Source organism: Drosophila miranda, chromosome 2 (assembly GCF_003369915.1).
Source record: "Drosophila miranda strain MSH22 chromosome 2, D.miranda_PacBio2.1, whole genome shotgun sequence".
NCBI lineage: Eukaryota > Metazoa > Arthropoda > Insecta > Diptera > Drosophilidae > Drosophila > Drosophila miranda.
This window is the reverse complement of record NC_046675.1, coordinates 558,634-579,291: the sequence shown is the minus strand read 5'-3', so window position 1 is coordinate 579,291 and position 20,658 is coordinate 558,634. Positions and strand designations below refer to the sequence as shown.

The following is a 20,658-nucleotide window of genomic DNA, read 5'->3' as shown; positions in this document are numbered from 1 at the left end:
CCCTCGGAACGGAACGGGGAAACTAAAAATTGTAATGTGCTGTAATGTTTCTATTGATTTTCTTCAGAGTAGAAGTTGAAGTGCTTCGGGATTAGAGACGGCTCAGGGCAGGAACGGAATGTCTGCTGTTTAGCGAAAGCTTAACCTTCATGTTTGCGGCTTCCTAAGGTGGTGGGTGGGGGCTTGGGTGTTGGATACTGCAAGTAAAAAGTAGAAAAATGTAATTCATGTAATGTGATATTTTCATATTTACAGCAAGGGCCATGACTAAATGCTCTGGCACAAGGATAACCTAAGGAAAGCTCTCTTTGTTTTCAATTCGTGACTGCAATCGAAATCCTTTTCGTTTTTCAGACAGCCAAATGCTACCATTTGCCCTCTTTTTGGGGACCACGTATTCGTGTTTCTTGTCATTAGCAAAGTTCTGTGGGGGTAATAGCAGCAACCCCAAAAACATGAGACGTCTGTCTGTGCACCTACTATATAACTGTAGTATATGCACAAGGTTGTTATAAACATAGTACTACATGTACATATGTAGACCGGTTCTTTCTTGGTGGGTTTTCGTGTGGCTGTTGCCGCAGTTTCATTTGCAGGAACGTACAAATGTACCTGCACGAATATCGTTGGTCTTTGTTCCTGTCATTCAGTCGGTAAAATGTTACTCTAGGGGGAGGGTACTCCCACTGCAGTGGGCAGTGGGTGTGGCGAATCGATGCAGCAACACCAGCCGGGCCCGGCCAACGAACAGCTGATTGCACGGCAGACGCCGGCCATACTTGTTCCAAATGCCAATCAATGCACTTTTGGCCATGTGCCAAGTTTCTCTTTGGAAAATCGGGAGAGCGGGAGAGCCAGAAAAACGTGAAGTAAGAAGTGAGAAAGCACTGAGCCTCGACTCACTCGAACGTGTAGAATAATCAATGAAAATGTGCAGTTGCCTAAGTTGTCTAAAATCTGCATGCAAGATTCCAAAAATCATTTAATTCCATGCAGTAGAGTTGGTACTGTCGCTGCCCCCCGCACACCCACACAATCGCACCGTCCACAGACACAGCCACAGACACAGATACCAGATACAAAGCAGGTACCGAGCACACCGACAACAAAGTTGAGCGAGCGCTTAGCTGGGGAGCACCAACTCTTGGGGCTGTGCTGTGCTCTGCTCTTTCATCGCATTTTATTTCTGTCTCTTGTGTAAAGCGCAACGTCGAGCGGACACACAGCTACAGTGCCGAGCCGGTCAGAGCAGAGTTTATGTTGGTCGGAACGGGTGTGTCTGTGTGTGTGTGTGTTTGTGCGTTTTCGTTGTGTGGGCCTGTAATTTTCAAATCGCAAAGATGCATTTTTTGATGTTTGCTGCCACAACATCCGATTTCTGATTACTGATGCACATGCCCTGAAACGCGAATACAATTGAGATGTGATGGTACTGTGATGTGCTAAACCTCCTCTGTCGATCAGATCAGATCAGATCAGGTCATGCTTCATGCTCTATCTGTCACCTCTCTCAAACAGGTCGGCTTAGCGCTTCGGTTGTGCGTGGGTGTCAGTGTGTGTTGTTAAATAAATTAAATATATTGAATAAAGTGTCCCAAGACGGCAGAGAACTCGAAACAGGAATGTCTAGAGCTGAGAGTTGCGTAAAACAGCGCGTAGCGTGTGTGAGGAAATCAGACCCGAAGTGAAACTGCAAATAACCGTTAATTGGCAACGCCATTCTGGAAAAAATTCACAGTTTCGTGTGTGCCTGAGTGTGTGTCTTGTTTTTTTTTTTTTATTCCCTTCTCATACTAAAGTTCCCAACAACATCATTCACTGCAACAACAACAACACCAAAGCGTTGTTTCATGTTTTGTTTCCCAATTACAGTTTTTTCCGATTGAAGCAATATACATAATTACTGCATGCTTCGATATTCGATTACATTCGATTGTCACTTTCGCAAACGAAACGAAATATAAAAAAAAACAAAAAAAAAACCTTTCACTTTAAAGCCCATAGAACGAAACGAACCCAAAGTGCTACCCTACCTACCGCAAAAACAACCAACAGGCGAGCCCCAAAACGAAAAAACGAAAACGAGTTTCCAATAAGGCAGCCATATTCAATATCGTATCGAATAAGCATCACTAGGAGGTATCCAACTAGCACCGTTGCACCCGTTGGATCGTGGCCTATATTCAAAATAGATCATCAGCAGCAGCAGCAGCTGCAGCAAGCTGCAACGGGCTGCAGGCAGAAGAGAGCAGAGCAGTGCAGAGCAGAGCAGCATCTACCTAGTGCCGCCGCCATGTGAGAACTTAGTCCAAAGTCTAAGAGAAAAACTAGTTTCCCCATTTGCGCGCTTATGCTAAATAATAATAATAAATAAGCGAAGTTTGTTGTTGACGGAGTTCGGTGTACGCCAGAGACAAGAGACAGGAGACGAGACACAAGAGACGAGAAACGAAAGAGTGACCCACAAATACTGGTTTTCTTCTGCGGCCTGCGTGAGAACGTGCAGCAATGGCCTCAACGGCAGGAACAACGTTAACAACGGTGGTTAAGCGGCCTGGACCGCCAGTACCACCAAGACCTAAAACAGCAACAGCAACAGCAACAGCAACAGCAGCAGCAGCAGGCTCTACAGTGACAGCTCCAGCAAATAGTACTCCTCCAATCATACAAAAGAAGCCCACATTCGTTAGCCAACTGAGTGCTGTGGGACGTACCCTGGTTTATAAATCGCCAGCGTTGAGTGTTCAGAAGAAACAGGCTCAAACGCAGACCCCAACATCGGCGGTGGCTAAAGTCTCGCCAGCAGCAGCAGGAGCAGCAGCAGCCCCAACACCAGCTACCAAGCCACTGAAGCTGCGCAAAGCTCCCGATGTGCCCACAGCCAAGCCCAGGGACAGGGACCGGGAGAGGGCATCGATTAGTCCGGCAGTAGTCGTGACTGTCAATCGTCACAAATCGATGAGTGTGGGTACGGCGAGCGCACACTCCACTCCCCTCAAGGATACTCGCCTAAGCCTTGGCAAGGTGGATTTCGAGAGAGCTGGCCTCGGGCTGCAGGCCACATCCCAGCCGCTGCCCAGGCCGCGCAAGATCGTTCAGTTGCCAGTGGCTACGCTGGATGTGGAGGATGTGCCAGCGTTTGTACCGCCACCGTCGTCTACGCCAGCTCATAGTATCTTTCGGCGATCGAAAACCACTTTGGATACCTTTCAGACGGCCACAACAGCCTCCAACAGTGGGGGATTCCTCGGTGGCCGGACCGTGGAGATCAAGAACAATTTGAAGAATGCCGCGGAGCGTCTCTTCTCGGAGATCATCGTTAACCAGAGTCAAAAGCAAAGCGTGGCCGATACAACGATCATAACCAAACACGAGCGTGCTATACAACATCAAGCGGTGCTACAGCAGAACCAGACCTCCCAGACCGTCAAGGCACCACAGACACCACAGACACCACAGACACCCCAGACAAACTGCATGCGCATCAACGTCAATGGAAACTACGACAAGATCCTGGTCAACAGTCGCTCGAACACGAACACTGTCAAGAGTTCGATTAGCGTGGGGAATACTCCTGAGAAGAAGCAGGCCTTCCACGAGCTGCTCATTTCCGAGTTGGCTGCTATGCGCAATAAATCCTGCTCTCTGGAGCAGCTTCCCACTAAGTCTTTGTCATTGGGGCCTGTGGGCACACCCACACCCACACCAACAACAACATCTACACCCAGGAAAGTGATATCACGTCATCGCTACAACTCCATTGATGATGCCGATGATGCAGAGGACGTAGATGCAGACAATGTAGAGGATGCAGACAGTGACGGGGATGAAGAGCACACACTTACCACCTATTCGGCCAACAAATTGGGCAAGGAAAACGGCGAGATCGAGGCTGAGGGTTCATCTTCAGGAAGGAAGCGTTGCCCCTCGGGCTGCTCCTCAGACTCGTCACCGTATGGGACAGAGCGGTCGCAACGTATCCGTACCTCAGACTGGATTGAGGTGGGCGACAATGGCACACAGGTCACGCTAACCAGTTGCCACATTAGCCTCGAGGACTCTGGCATGGAGGATGAAGAGCGGCTCGACGATATGTCCTCATCGGGCGTTGGAGATAGCTGGGATAGCGTCAAGGAAGCAGAGAGCGAAAAGCGTTCTCGCAGCGTAAAACGGTGAGTCACAAGATCAATTGAATTCTAATTAATTGGCTCGGGGAGTCTTACAGATAAATTAAATTTAATTATTCAGAATCTGAGTCAGTCAGTTCTTAAGGGAACTTCTCGTCTGGTAATAAAGATGCAGTTCTTATAACCCATTTTTTCCGGATTCGCTAATGAACTGCCGCAGTGCAGTGTTTTCCCTGAGTTTCACTAGGCTTTTACTACTGACACGCTTTTGCAAGTTCTCTATCTATCTACCTATCTATCTAACTGCTCTCTGTGTGCATTCCACGAAAGCTTTGAGCACTTCCATATTCGTATCGTATCTCTTGGCCCATTGTTTTTTTGGCTCTCATCTCTCGCAAATGGCTGCCAGAGTGAGATCTCGATGTGAGCTGGAGTAGAGGTTTGTTTTACCTTAATTTGTGTGTGGTGTGTGGTGCTGACATCATTTTGAATGTACTTTGTTGCATGTTGCAAATTGTATGTTGCATGTGTGAGCACTGCGCTTCATTGCAGTTGCAACAGCAACAGCAGCAGCAGCAGCACACTTTGCAATATTGCCAACTAATACTACCTAAGCTCTATATTTTGTAGGTATATTTGTATGCGTATATTTTCTCGTAAATATTTTAAAAGCAGAATTGAACAACAAAAAACCCGTTTTCAGTTGAGTTGTCGCTCTTTTGATATTCAAAGTATTTGTATTTTAGCTGCGTATACATTCATTACACTACATATATATGTACATATGTACATATGTATGTATGTATGTATGTTTGTTTGTACAATATTTACATATAATTATATATATTGTATGAACCCATGTACGTACGTATTCATACGGCAGTACAGTACGTGTTTGCGGTGCGGTGAACAATAATGATTATCGTGACTCACATTGCTTGGCATTTGCGCGATCGCACATCGCACACACGACCAATTTACGAGGGTATATCGTATCGTTCGTTTCGTATCGTATCGTATCGTTCACACTGAAGTATGAATACTCGTACGTACACAACGGTGCATTTGCTTATTCACACGAATCACACTCCCATAAACTTGCCCAGAGAAGTTGCCATGGCATGGTATGCTCTCTGTGAGCTCTCTAGGGTGATGATTACTCAAAAGCTGACAATTCTTCGCTGTGGCTATAATTTGTTGTTTTCTTTAGAAAGTTGTGAAATATTCATTTGATATGATCTGCGAAATCTGCCATTGAAATATTCCATTTTGTTCTGTTCTCTTTGGAGAATCATACGTACATATCTATAACGACGTCTGACAATTTGTCTGATTAACACATATGTACACAGATTGTGGCAAATATATTCTGGAGTCATGGAGTTCTAGGGCGCTCCAATGCTGCTGCAGGGGAACTCCAGGCTATTGGCTTTCGACGATATCATTGAATTGAGATTAAATCACACAACAGTCGCGACAATCAACTCGATCCGACTCTCCGTTGCTCCATTGCTCCATTGCTCCATTGCGCCTCCGTTGCGCATTTTTTGATAAAAATGTATTTCTCTTTATCTGCACGGGTATATATATGTACATATGTATAGATGTATGTATAATTATGTAAATATTTATGTAGGCATATTTGAACATTCATATTTTTTATCGAGAAGTAATTTCACCTACTGGGAAATGCCAACGGTAAATTGCGTCTTTCGATTGAATGAAATAAGCTCTAACACACGTACTCTGTATGTGTATGTGTCTGTGTCTGTGCATGTGCATGTGCTTGTGTATGCATGCATATGGCCGAGCAGCGGACAACCGTTGAAACTTCGTCGCGCGAGCATTATAAAATAAATTCAATCGCAGCGAATGCAGAGCAATTGCAGCACCAATCCAACATGTTGCCGCTGCTGTTGTTGCTGTTGTTGCTGTTGTTGCTGTTGTTGCTGCTGCTAGGCAATGCTCATGCTCATGTATCCGAAGTGGTTGCCGCTTCAACTCCAATTTAATTGCATAACCAGTGCCGTTGTCAAGAATTGTTTACCATTTCCGCTTTTTCCGGTGCACCAGAGACAGAGAGTCTTTCTAAGAAATAACTCAGATTCGGGAGATCCCCCATTCAATGAATGATTTTCTTTGACAGGCGGCGAGTGTAGAATGATAGGAATGAGCTATAGCCACATTCGATTTGGTTTCGTGTTTACTGTAGAGCTTTGTGTGTGTTTATTTATTTATATAGGTCTCTAATGGAGATACTGTTGTTGTTATCGTTGATTTTTAAGTGCTTAAATATTCGGTAGCTCGACTCAAGGCTCTTCCGTGAATGGAACAGACTTAAAGAATGACTTTTGATACGTATGATCGGTTGAATACCAATCCTCTGCAGAGATATCTAATAGCACAAAGAACTTACTTGTAATCTTGCAGTAGGTATACGCAAAAGGAAAGGCACTGAAACAATGGTTCACAGCTATTTAGATACACCTTCAACTAAGGTTACAGCTGCGTCTTCTTCTGCGTCTTCGTCTGCGTCTTCGTCTGCGTCTTGGCCAGCCAGCCAGCCAGCAGTCGGGTATGTCTCTTTTGGCTGGTGGATCAGATGTTCCACTGCCACTCACTGCCAAAGACACAGACGTCAGGTTCTGTGCTGAGAGTGTGAGAACCGTTAAAGTAAGCATGGCCAAGTGACTCGGCAGCTGGCTCGTCGCGGCCCAGCTGAGCTTTTGACTCTCTCACAAGCGCAAGAGTGGATTTTTGGTGTGTTTCCATTCCTACATATTTTAAAATGATGCGACAGATATTTCAGAGTTCAACTACCTTGAGTTCTGGTTGTGTTAAAGCGAAAGACAAGTCGCAAAGGGTAGCACAGGGTAGTACACGTCGACTGTAGCAGAAAATACTTTCTAGACGAAGGAATAACCTCATTTGTCGTTTCTTTAGCTAACCAGGAGACGTCTCAGTGCTAATTTCAAAGTAAATACTGATTCCGTGAGAAATAAACCAAGGCAAAATATGCGGAAGAGTAGCCTGGAAGCGTAACTGGACCTGTAAGGCAACCTGTTGGATGTGGTTGTGGTTGTGGCTGTGCTTGTTGCACACAGGAGCGTAGGCTGGCCAACAAGCGGGCTTACATAAACCAAAAAAAAACAAAAGCGGATTTTGAATTTGTATACTATTATTTTTATTGAGAGACTCGGTCCGGCATTGGTACAGGCTCTTACACTGGCACTGGCACACACAGAGTCGCTCCCCTGGGAGTCACAAGATCGGAGTGGCAGTAACCGGAAGCAAATCAGCACTGGACTGGTGAAAAATGTTCACAAAATTCACAAAAATAATGTGCCTACTATAAAAATCTCCAAGTCGAGGAGTATTCAACTTTCATGCCTCGCAACGAACAGAATTGTTATGTACTCTTATTTGAAGCGACAAGAGCGTCGAATACGAGGTGTATGAACACTTTCTCTACAAGAAAGGTGCAAGGGGTCACTCCAAGATCCCCGCTCTTTCTGTGCTTCTTTGTATCTTAAGCTCCGTTCGGGGTCTGTCAAGTGTACGGACTCTGTATACGCTAAAGGACTGGAGAGAATGCATTGTTGTACGCACAAAATAAAACCTCAGCTATCATGGCCCATGGCTATCCGAACAGTTTCTTAGCCATCAATAGACCGCGATGAAGCCATGACGCGATGAAGCGGTGAACAAGTTGCATAAATTAAGGTGGCACAGCTCTGGGCAGGGCAGCCACTTGCTCGCAGCGTTCTACTAACCAGGCAGGAATCCAATCCAAAATAATCCGACAAATTTCGCTTTTCGTTGTGTGTTTAAAAGAGAAACCCGACCCAAGACTAATCGCGATGCCGTACAGCTCGGAGCTGGGTGAAAAAAACACACAAATTTTATTTGGGTAACTAAACCGAGCCGAGCCGAGCCGAGCCAGAGCTCCATTCGGGGCTTATTTGCATGAGATTGGTATTGGATTGGATTGGTTTATGTTGTATGTCTGTATATTTAGAAACTAGAAAACATACCAAAGCCAACGGAAATTTATGGTCTATGCAGTCATCAAATGCGGCCAGTTGTGGCTGGTCTGGTCTGGTCCGCTCGTTGGGCATTCGAATGAAAGCGAAAACGGTTCCATATGCGCCATTTCTTTCGTTCAGAGATCTAGGGAGTGGCAAGGGCCACTGCCACTTGGTTGGGCATCGGGCGTCGGGGATCGGAGATCGGGGATCTGCTGCACGTAGACTGCGACAAGTCGTGAGTACTGATGATGACAACAACGATGGAATGGAGATACTACGCGTACTTTTGTTCACCTTCTCACTTAATTTGTGCCGAATACGAGTCGCGTATACTGCACGAGGAGTAGTCTGGCGGAGGGGCTGCGGATACAATGGAAAATTATGCCTCATTAGAATGCGTGAGAAAGTTACAGTGAGAAACTTTGCTGGAACTTTATTGTGTCTTGTCTCCATTGAGTCTCTTCCAATTTTGAGCCGTTGGCATTAGTCTTTCTGCTGTGCTGTGCCGTGCCCTCATTAGCTGGTGTTTTAAGAAAGAAAGATATGAACATAGTATAAAAGCCAAAAGTGGTCATAGCTGCTATTTAAATCGAACTCCTCCACCATCTCCATAGCTCCATAGCTCCATAGCATGTTTGGCTAATAAGACTGAAGAATAAACCGAATACGCCTTTTTTTAAGCCTCAAGCGTATACATATTTACTTGCAGCCGGGTGCCGGGTGAAATTTCTGGGTCAAGTATTGGTATTATGATCACGTAGGTTGCTTGTCGAGAAATCGTCAGATTTCGCAGTGGCCCAAGTGGCTCTTTAGCTCTTTGGCCGCCGGTAATGGCATCCTGTACCGACCCATGCCAGTGCGTGGCATGCCCCGATTTGCCACCTGCGCGATGCTATGCGATTGTCTGCACTATTTTCGATTCGTTCAACGTCGCTGGCCGATAGGCGATAGTGCAATGGAACTGTAGCGTAGCTCTGCGATGCACAGCGGATGTCGCAGGCAATGCAGAGCACTTTTTCCTGGTTTATATTTTTAGAATGCGACATGCCACGCCACACGTCGCATGCCACGCTACGCCGCATGCCCCCAATTCGCTTTGGTCTCGCTTTGGGGCGGGCAAGGCTAAAGCATCCCAGTGGGAGGGGAGGAGGGGGACAAGTTGGGCAAATTGGGGTTCCACTCGACATATTCGAATATTTCTGAATGAGCGAAAACAAGGCGGCGCTGCGCTAGAATTTTATGAATACTGCCGCCTGTGCCTCTGGCTGTGGCTGTGTCTGTGTCGCCTGCCCTTTGGTCATGGTAAAGAGCTGCCAGATACAGATATATTATTTTGTGTCGTGCCATGTACATAGATACATATGTACATATGTAGTACAAGAGGAGCTACCTTTGTCAGCAGCCGAGCAGCGTGAGAGTGTTTTCTGTGTGACTCTAAATATATCCATCGATCTGCTGATGACAGCCGGTACACCCGGTACAGGGTGGTCGAACATCCATCATTCGAATCGAAATCCACGACTTTGAAGCTTTTATCGCCCATGAAGCACCTCCCCTCCTCTCTCATCCAGCTTTTAGAGTAGAGTCTTTCTTCTATTTGCGAATGCAAACCCTGTTCGCCAGTTTAATTTAATTATTAAATCAATTTACGCATTTCATACAATATATATTTTTATCTTTGTCTTGATGTCTAATTCTCGAATGGAATGGCTACATTGCATCTGTATTCCGTATTCTGTATTCCGTATTCTGTGAGCTCACAGATCTTTCTCTCTGCTCGTTTTTCTATCTCTTTATCTCTGATCTCTGTTGATATTCTTGCCTGTCTTTCTTCGTGTGCTCTCTTTGGGATTTGTTGGGATTGGGTGATTTGAACGTGGCCAAAAGCAGCCAGCGTTTGATTTTTAGTTGCACGCGAATTTCTGAGCGCTATCAAGCAAAACAGAACATAACTGAGCAGAACAGAACAGCGAAACTTACAGCGAATTAAAGAAACAATTCGAGTCTTTGTCTTCGCGCGAAACGGAACTAAAGGAACATCGATTATATGTTCATTTTTCCCATACTGTTTGTACAAATTTTTATTTGTGAGTACGGACTACCGACGAACCTTGACGAGAATATACATATATCGTAGTACATACTCGCATACGCTGCTAAAGTGTTCAGATTAACCAAATACTCGTGCTCGTACTCGTACTCGTACTCGCTCTCATCTGTAATAAAATAAAATATGTTTTGGTTCCGTGAAAGAACTATAAAGATTATTCGTGTCGTGTCAATTCAATTGTGATTGCTGCAGATTGCCTAACAAATGCTATTTTAACAGCCAAAGCCTGTAGAAATATGTATATAAATATAAGTTTATAAATAAACATATAAATATATGTATGTTTATTGTAGTGTTATTCATGTTTGTGCAAAGTAATATTCGCTGAGCTGACCTCTAGCCTTGGCGGGGGCATAAAAAGGGCTCCTTGGAAATTGCCTCGCAAAGATCATACTGTGTAATTGGTTTTCCATTCCAATACAGGAGTTCTATTCATTTGTTCGTTTGTTAACCTGCTTCTTGTTGTTCATTCGATTCATAGTCATCCACACAAATCATCCAAAGTATTCGTCCGCTTTTGGCTACGACCATTTACTGACTTGCTGAATATTTGCATAAATTAATTAAGATATTGAATATTGTATTGCATGTGGGTTGATAAACTTTGTTGAATGGCGAGTCAGCTGTGGATCGTAAATAAAGAGATCTCCTACGAGAGCCATCCGCTTTAGTGTCTAATGAACTACTGAACTAATTAAGACACAAACGCATTTGATTCACGGAATTTATGTTACACATTCAGTCAGAGTCTATTCTTATGGCTTAGTTGTTGCTTTTGCTTTGTTGAGATTATGATTGAAGGTAGTCATCCCTCTCACAGAGTATCCTAGCCCTAGCCATAAAGAGTGAGGTTTCACGTACTCGCTCTCCTCACCGCTAGCTCTGTCCCCCCTTCCCGTAGACACTGAGTACCGGGTTTTTTAGTTTCATGTTACCCCACTCGATTTCCCACCATAAATTGATACAACTTTAATGAGTATATGCCTTCTGTTTGTGGGTCGAAGACCCAGCATTCAATGCGTTTATTGGTAGCAATCGACCGCTAATCATGATTATATTGCCTTCTTAACTGTTTTATATTTCGTTGAGATGTGGTTACTGGTTTCTGATTTCTGGTCTCTGATTTGTCTGTTAAGTGGGTCAGATGCGATCGATGCTTGTTGCCGTGCCGCAGTTGCAGTTAAGAGCCTAAGCAAAACGCGTCTTGCATTGACAATGCTTGTCTCTCTGGCTGTTTGGCAGCTTGGCTGCTTGGCTTCTTGGCCTATGATGCATTTGGCTCTTTAAGAAATCTTTGAACTCGTTTGCGAGCGTTCTAAAAGCCATAAGTTGATGGCCTTCGTGGCTGGTTTGTTGCTTGCCTTATGGATATAAGCTTACCTTTACGTGAAATACCTTTATTCAGTCCTATGTACATACCATACCATACCATACCATACCATACCATACCATACCCTACATAGTTTCTATGTGCTAATATTACAAATTTAAATGTCATTGTTTGCTGCGTGTTTTCTGTCAGTGTTCTTTGCTGTTTATTGTGTTGCTGCTTCCTTTTCTGACAGCGATTCCCATTCGAAAAGTAAGAACTGTCGATATCCAGACGTAGTATTTATCCACAATGAACACATTGCAGCTAATGTCATAAGTCGTTTGAAGCGCACCTTAAGCGATCGAAAGTCAGCGAGAATGTCCGAAGACCTGGACGATTTGTTTCTGTCGCCCATACCGGCCCCCTCGGCAGCGGAGCTACAGCAGTGCATCTTGTTCGGGTTCCGGCGTCGCCTCTGTCCCACCCAAATAGTCGACGAGTGCCGCTGCGCCTTCGGGCCGTTCGCGCCGAGTGCTCAGTATGTGGCCCAGTGGTACCAGCGTTTCCAGGACGGCTTCTTCAATACGAACGAAGATGAGCACGAGGACGCGGATGCGGATGCACTCACACGTGGGTGTGGCCAAACGCCAACTACATGCAGCGACTATGACGATGACGAGGTTCCGGGCATACTGCCCCTTGTCTTGAATGATATCGGGCATTGCCATAGCCCTAACAGACCTGTAGATATCAATGCAGATGAGGATTTTTATAAGGATAACAATGATGATGATGATGATGATGATGATGGTGATGGGCATGTTATTGATTATTGGAAAGGTTATGGCTATTTGGGTGGCAAGCGAAGGTATAGTTTATCTAGGTCGATAGTCGGGTTGAACTTGCTCCGATCTCCCCGATCTGACGATCTCTCATTTCTTCTTTCTCTTCCCATTGCAGTGGAGTCTCCATCAGTGCGCTGCCACCCCTGCCGAAATCTCTTATTGGCTTCAACAAATTTCTCGGCTCCGATTCGGGTCTACTCCTCAGCGATGGCGAGGCAGTGGAGGCACCGCCGGCGGCCCCGGAGCGTCTCAACAACAACAACAACAGTACCAGTAGCAGCAGCGAGACGAGCCAAAAACATACGAATATAGATATCAATTTTGGCAGTCAACATAAGAGGGAAACAAATGATAATAACGACAATAAAATTGATAAATCGACGCCGACGGCAGCGCCTGTAGCAGCGACAGCAGCAGCGACAGCGACACTTGAAATCATAACTCCGTCAAATGTATGTGCAAACGGAAACTCGACCGTCACGACGACATCAGCATCCCCTCCAGCATCAGCAGCAAAAGAAAGCCCACATCTCAATGCCAGCACTTTGGATGACCAGATAGCGACGCTGCGAAAGGAAATGGTAAGTTCTTAAAGGTCAAATCAAACGGGTCAACAACAGATCCTTTCACCCTTATCCGGCTGAGGATCGGATCGGACAATAGCTATGAATATTCAAATCGAAAAAGTGAAACTACTCGGACGACAGAAACTACAGAAATTAAAACATCGGTCGGCTTCTGTCGTTCCGTTTCGTTCCGTTCCGTTCCTGTTGCAGGTTGATTTACTTATACATATTGTAGAAAAGAAAGTTATATTTTGACCCCGAAAAGAAAAGTTCAATCTTGGCTAGGGCACAGTCTTAAATAGTCCATCCACTTTAAATAAACGGCCAGGCCATAATATATGTATTAAAATCAGGCAGTGCAGACACAAAAGGAAAGGGAGCTGGAGCTATCAATTCATTCATGTCATAGTGGCAAAGAAATTATCTTCTTGGCATTTAGCAAAGAGAAACAGATACAGATACAGATACAGATACACAACCTTAAACATTTCCAGAGGGCTGCCTGACATTTTGCCAAATTTCGATTTGCGATTGCAAACAATTGCTCAAAGTTTAAAATACAGGCGCACCATTTACGAATAGGATTCAGTTCAGTGCTGAGGCAGAGACTGAGACTGGGCTGAGTAAATGGGTTGGACGATTCAAAGTAAATGTCAATTCTGCCGAGGCCCTAGAAAAATAGGTCGGGACTTACTCGTAGCAAAGACTATACAATAGCTGGGTCATAGCATAAAGGATAGCATAAGGAGAACTGATAGACCAGCTTTTTAGTCCCTCATGCAGCATCTTGGTATTGTACAGTCTTTGCTCGTAGTCAGAATCGATGGGAGAATAATATTATACGAAAATCGTATTATCAGGAATTTTAATCGCTTTTTACAGCCGGATCTTGGATCGGTTAAGCCCAAATGTCAGTTGTTAATGTCACGCACAAAGTTGGTCATACGATCTGTTGAACCTGTGATCGGATGCTAACATGTTTGGGGACCAGTTTGGGCCAGGTTTCACCAAGTTTTAGTGATGTAGTCTGATGTAGTGATATCATGATTCGCAAGTCATCAATTGAATAACTTAAGACAATTGCAAATTGTGTATGTTTTCTGCAATCGAGCTGGGTTCTGGGCGATTCAATTGTCGTATATATGTATATCCGAAGTACTTATGGCTATATATGTATATTATTGGCTGAACCTTTCACATTTTATGCTCGCCACCAGAGGCATGTTTTTCTATACATATATAATATACATATATGTACATTTATAAGAACCTGTTTAAAACTGGCTCAGGCTCAAGCCAGGCGTAGGTGTAAATAGTCTTTAGTCTGCCTCGCGTTGGGAGTCGTTTTCTGTCTGTATTCGAATTTTAAACTTCTGGAAAAAATAGTCTGTTTTCGTGCTGCTCCGATTTAAACGTCAATTTTGGTGGGAACAATCGGAAATAAACGAGAAAAAACGTGAAGCTTAAACCCAAATGCAATGCAATTTGCATGTCAGCTCTTAGCTCAGGTTGTGCAATATTGTTTGAGACTTGGGTTTGGCATTCGGCTTTTAGGAGCGGGGCAGGAGGCAGGGGCAGGGCCTCCTCCTCAGGTATAAATTGATAATTTGTTGTAACTTTCATTAGCAATTTTGTGGCATAATTATGTTACAGTAAGTTGATACGTGTCTTCCATCAATTACTTTATATTTTTGTTTCCATTAGGCCTTTCTTTTTCTGCTCTGTCTCTTGCTGTTGTTGTTGTTGTTTCAAATACCAAAAGATACCGCCGCTGGCAACACCAACGCGCAAGCCCAATGACACTTTAATTGGTCATTGTATTTACCCAACGCCAACCATTTGGCCAACCATTTGTTGCAGTTGTTGTTGCTCAGCCGTTTTAATTTATTCGTTGCCACAATAACGATAGCGAGGCCTTGCTTTGGCTTTAACTACTTTTCGTTCGGTTTATCTGCTATGAGTGCGGGTACTCCTTGAAAAAGGCATACCGCGACCCCCGTTTGAGAGGGAATTGTACAGGAGGAATCATTATCCTCTCATTCTACTTATGGCTAGTAACGTTTTTGATAGAGATAGAGATAGGGTATTTACTTGCTAGTGCAGCCACGAGATATATGTATAACTACATAGTGTTTTTCAGTTTTGCAAATGTTGCGGTCGGTTGATTAACGATTCAAGCTCTCTGATCGGCCGGTCGGTCGGTCGTTCGGTGGGTGTGTTTGTGGGTATGAGTAGAGGTATGGGTATGGGTATGGGTAAGGGTATGGTGTGTTTTGCAATTAAGCTTTGTGTTAGCTTTTGCTTTCGAGTGCCGAGCCGATTCAAGAGTCAAACAGCTGCTTAGTCAACTTATGATACCACTGCGGTACTACTCGTATGTTTTGGCCGACTTCCATCGCCATTTGACTCTGTAGAGCCGCTTTTACTTATTGTAATTGCAAAAACTGAAAGTAAACGAATGCTGAAGGTCAGTGAGGCAGCAAAGATTATTAGATCAGGTTTCAAAAAATGCCAAGGATGAATTATTGTTATACTCGCACTGTACTCCAAGTGAACAGAAATTCAGAATAGTTATCCATAGATATCAAAAGAATGTAATCTAGTTTCACAAGGTTTAAGGTCAGTATGTATGAACATCTGTCTATGTATAGGAAACACCAACAGCAGAACTCCCCATAGAAATACATTCAATGTCTTGATTGGCAAGTAAAATTACGCTGAATTGTTACCGCCACAATCACCCATCAGCCATCACCCATCACCCATCGCCATCTCCGTCACCATCTCTAATGTGTGCTCGTACAACGATGAAAATGAAGTAATAAACTTTGGTTAATGCAATCCGACGAACGCATCAAAGAGAAATAAAAAGCACAAAGCCACAATGGGAGAGAGAAAACAGGAGTAACACTAATCAGCGCATGCGCAGCGCAGCCATTAAGCGCCGAAGCAAGCAAGCAAGAAAGCAAGAAAAGCAGAAAAGCAAGCAGTAAACCGAGTCAGCTTCAGATTCAGCTTCAGCTAATTTATGTTGTTTTTGTTTTATTGTCTTTCTGCGGCTCTGGTTGTTGCCTGTTGCCAGATGCCTTGGTTATGCCTTGGTTATGGCTATAAATTAAATTTATGAACGCAAAAAACAGCGGCAGCGGCAACGAGGAACAGAGCCACATTAACTAAAGCCAAAGATCCATCCGACGCATCCGACGGGGCAGTTTGTGAGAAGAAATGCATCAATGCATGAAATGAGTTTTTATGGCTTACATAAAATGGCCTTGAACGCCCCTCCGCCCCGTATTCTTTCTATCTTTCTATCTTTCCATCTTCCCATCTTCCCGTCAAGAGAGCTGAGCTGTGCTTTGGCAACCTATCAAAATGTATCTTGGTTAGCTAAGTCGCGGTGGTTCCACTTGTTTCACTTTATTTGGCCAGATCCCCAAGAATGGAAGCCACTGGTCGTCACTGGTCGTCGGTGGTCGTCACTGGTGTGGAACATCAAATGGTATGGTTCTGTGTGCCGTGTGCTGTAAGCTGTAACCGATGTGATGCGTGTAATACGCAGTTGGATAATTTGCGTAGCTCAAGCTCCAGTATGCTTGCTCAAGAGTTTACTGAACCCTGATTCACTGGGACGGTCTTGCGACCAAAGTGGTGAAATTTGTGAGTGGAGTGGAAACAACAGCACCGCTAATGGCATCCACCGTACTTGGTTAAGGTTAAGGTTAGTTCTAATAACGTACCTAATCGGGATCGTACCAGACTCCCTGTGAGACTTTTTTACGATCTTTACGATCAACTCCATTATTATTTATGTTTTTTAATTAGTTCCATTTGACCTAAATCCAAATGCACATATATACATACATACATAAGTATTGTAGATGACATAAGCAAAGACCATAACCATAAACGTATCCAGGAAACAAGTTAATTCAATCTTTCCGCAATCGGAGGTAGTCATTTTTGGACACTTAACGTGTTCACATTTATCGCGTTTGCTTTTCGCTTTTCGTTAGCGTTGGAGTTGGAGTTAGAGTCAGTGTCAGGAGAAGAAACTAAAACACAGTTGTTTTTATGTCTATTTACGCTACAATAATCTCTGAGAGTACGAGTAGTCAGGGCTAAGTTGAACACCCCCAAATAATTGTGTAAAAATGCTTCAGACTGTAACACATTCAGCGCCAAGGCGTGCCTATAAATCAGCTTTTAATCGTCTTTGAAATCAGCTCCATCTGCAATCGGTAATCTGTAATCGGTAATCAGTGATTACCAAGCAAATTAACATTCACTTTTGCAGTTTTATAGTTTAAAATCAAAACAGAGGCGGCTTTTTATGTGCTCAGGAATTGCAAGTGAAAGTTCAACTATGGCTCTAGTACTGCGGCGACAAGCCTAGATATCAGACCAGACCCACACCACAAAATACTTACAGTTGCACAAAAATTATCCATATTTTATCCTCTCAAGAAACCCAGCTTCTGCGTCCAGTATCTCGACTCTCTCAGAATGTTTTTCACGTTCGCTTGGAATGGCATGTTTTCTTAGCTTATCATCCACTTTGTCTGTTTGCCAAAAAAGCATTACATCATTTCGTATTGCAAATGCAATGGAGAAGCAAACCTGTCCGAACCACTGACTTATTTATAGCCCGGCTCAGTGTTTGACTACCGCCAACGATACGACAGGTTTTCCATCTGATGCCGGCTGATGCGTCTCTAAATTGCGGCAGAAGGAAAAGCTTGCTTTCGATTCCACGATTCCTGGCACATCCCTTGCATATCGCAGCTGTGTCGCAGGAGGACATATCAAAATGATCCTTATATGTACATATGTACACGGTAGGCATATGAGGTATGAGGCTAACGAAGTCTCGTTCCAAGCAGACAAACAAATATAGCATATATTGTTCCATTTGTATCATATATAGTTCATTTACTGATGGCCCAGGCTCTTCCGGGTTGCTCCGCTAATTGGAAAAGGTCATCCATCACAGCACAAATGTTTAATGTCCAATTCAGTAGCTGGCTTCCTGCCTTCCAAATCTTCAAAAGTCTAAAGATAGAACAGAATCTTGCAGTTGCAGTTGCAGTTGCAGTGCATCGCTGGGGCAGAGACAGGGACACGGACAGTGGCAGGGGCAGCCTTGTCTGGCGTTCGCTGCGTTCATTGCCATTTATTATTGCTGCCATCCATGAAATACTTTTACGGCTTCGCTTCGGCTTCTGTCCCTGTAAAAAAGAGGCACACACACCCGTACCCCCAATATAACCACTGGAAGCATCTGCAAGCGATTTTAGCCCAATGAGCTTAGCGTTAATTAAGTTTTCAACATTATCGATTTTCGATTTTGTTTTATGGCACTTAAAGCGTCAAACGTTGGGCGTTGCACATTTGCAGGTGCATTCCGTGTAATTAACAATACACCAGTATGGATGGTATGGCGACTTTTATCTCTTTCAATGTAGAGGACCTCTGAGTGCTGATTACTTACTGCTTCTGCTACATATGGTAAATATTTCTGCATGTGATATGGGATTATTACCACACGAAGCCACAAAACTCTAACTTGGATGGGTCTTCTGCAGTGTTGATTCTGTGACAGATTCTGGAGCTATTCTTGCGAAGTTATTCGTGTTCAGTCAGTTATTGCGTGTGAAGTGTGTCAGCTTCTGGAGCTACAGTAATGCCTCAATTGTAGCACACCGCCCACGCAAATTCTAAACCTTTCTTTCTGCACTCGCGGCGGGTTACGGGTGACGTCTGAGGCGCATGCAAATTAATCGCAAATTAACATACATTTGTACTCGTGCGAGGTTATGCGTGGGAAGTCGATCTAAATGGAATTGTGTTAATAGCATTAGCCTGGCCTGACCTGACCACAAGCTACAGATGCAGCCACAAGTTCTACTAGGTCAAAGCATTGTAGCTATTTGATAATTGCTGAAATTGTATAGCATTCCAAGGTTGAAAAGTTAACTCTTTCTTAATACACGAGTATATATGTAATCAAACGTTGGTATCAAATATGGTATCAAACGTTTGATCTGCGCTCGCTACCTCTGAAAGCGAATACATTAGCATCCATTCCAGTGGGAGCTGTGATCTGGGAGCTGCGATCTGGGATCGGGGGGCAGGTTGGGGTTGCATTTGGAGTTGGAGTTGGGGTGATGCGAAGCGAAGGCTTGAGCGGATTTGGTTAATTCCACGATACGCGGCAACGTTGAACGACTGGGGCTGAAAGTTGTGCTGCTTTTCCTTTTGAGCGCGATATTATGCCGCGATATTAATTGACAAATGAGATTTTTCCTTCCTACTCGACAGCGGAACAGCGACAGGGGAACTTTCATTTTGACCACAAGCCACAATCCACAAGCCACAAGCTACCAGCGTCTTGCCAGCTCAACTCAGCTCAAACGAAAAATACAGGCCAAGGCTGCATTCATACGCAAATCAAGAGACGGATGGTAGGAGGTGGCGTTTGGAGGCATCCAGCGGCATCGTCTCCAGCTGTCCGTTTGCCAACATTACTCGTAACTGTCTTGCCGCCTTTTGCAGTGTGTCTGTCTGATGGGTGCTTTATCTAGCGAAGAGACAGGATAGGTCAAACTGCCCCTCAGTCCCCGTTTCCTGTCCATTTCCATCTCCATCCGATTACTCCTGACAGGTCGGCAAAAAGATTGATAGATCCTGGCAAATGTGTTTGCAAAATAAGGTTTACTCTAACCACAATAAAGGCTAATAATACATAACTATGGATAAGATGGCAGCCATCTTTTATTGTAATTTTGTATTTAGTTGCTAATAAGGTTAAACTTTTGTTGCTTTCTTCTAGAACGGACTGCGTCAATTGGATCTCTCGTTAATGTCACAACTGTGGGTGCTGAACGAGTCTATACAAGAGTTTCGCGCCATGATCGAGGAGCAAGAGAACGAAGATGAGGACGAGGAGGAGGGTATGGGATTGGGTGCTAATGATTTGGATGTCCAGAGACATTCGCCAACGCCTTCATCGTACGAATCAGTTAGCTCTGAGGGCGGTGGAGATGTTGCCTCAGATGTTGTGCTGCAGACAAAGGCAAAGTGCCTTGGCACCATACCAAAGGTCATAACCACACAGCCGAAAATTATTAGGGAGCTGATCTCACAACAGCACCAAGAGCAGCCTGATGCGAAGCAAAAGCCAGTGCCCAGAATGCGGAGCGCACCACCTCCGCCCCCACATTCTGCCCTAGCCCTAGCCACATCCACATCTACATCCAGCATTGCGGCAACGACAGAGCGAAAACCGACTGCGCCATCACGACCCACATGATGTTACCTCACAGACTTCCTCGCCGGAGTCAGGATGGTCATGTGCACGTCATCCTTCTGTAGCGCTGGATCATCCTTTGGACTGGGTGTGGCAAGTTTGTCGGACCAGAAACATTGATTGGGGGGTGGCTGTTTTATGCGTAGTTATATGCCCTGTAATTGACGAGATAACTGATCATACGTTCATACGCAGTATTTCTTGAAATCTCGTTGAAAGTCCTATAAATATTTTCGAAACCGACAAAAACAGCTTTTAAGTGATTTCAAGGCAATACAAAAATAAGGCATAACATATTTACTTACCTCAATACGAGTATAATCAATAAAATCCAACCAGCCCAACCTAATCTAATCTAATCGGT

General features: G+C 44.3%; 1 protein-coding gene and 1 long non-coding RNA gene across 5 annotated transcripts; one reads left to right on the top strand and one right to left on the bottom strand.

Annotated features, from left to right (window-relative positions):
* Positions 1–112: 112 nt before the first annotated feature.
* Positions 113–9,280, bottom strand: LOC117187226. The gene is made up of 3 exons (XR_004471981.1): positions 8,859–9,280; positions 8,162–8,803; positions 113–197 (listed from the first exon to the last, which is right to left on the bottom strand). It is a non-coding gene; the product is annotated as an uncharacterized LOC117187226 (long non-coding RNA).
* On the top strand, positions 1,180–20,560 carry LOC108155974 (mucin-5AC). 4 transcript variants are annotated; one of them, XM_017287161.2, is made up of 4 exons: positions 1,180–1,242; positions 1,873–4,172; positions 12,538–13,003; positions 19,818–20,560. In XM_017287161.2, exons 2-4 carry the CDS (start codon positions 2,509–2,511, stop codon positions 20,295–20,297), a joined length of 2,610 nt encoding a protein of 869 aa, XP_017142650.1. In that variant the 5' UTR covers positions 1,180–1,242; positions 1,873–2,508; the 3' UTR covers positions 20,298–20,560. The 4 variants fall into 4 exon arrangements, with proteins under 4 accessions (XP_017142650.1, XP_017142651.1, XP_017142652.1 ...); XM_017287163.2 differs by lacking the exons at positions 1,180–1,242; positions 1,873–4,172 and adding exons at positions 10,085–10,242; positions 11,902–12,445; XM_033389431.1 differs by lacking the exons at positions 1,180–1,242; positions 1,873–4,172 and adding exons at positions 11,802–11,847; positions 11,902–12,445.
* The last annotated feature ends 98 nt before the right edge of the window (positions 20,561–20,658 follow it).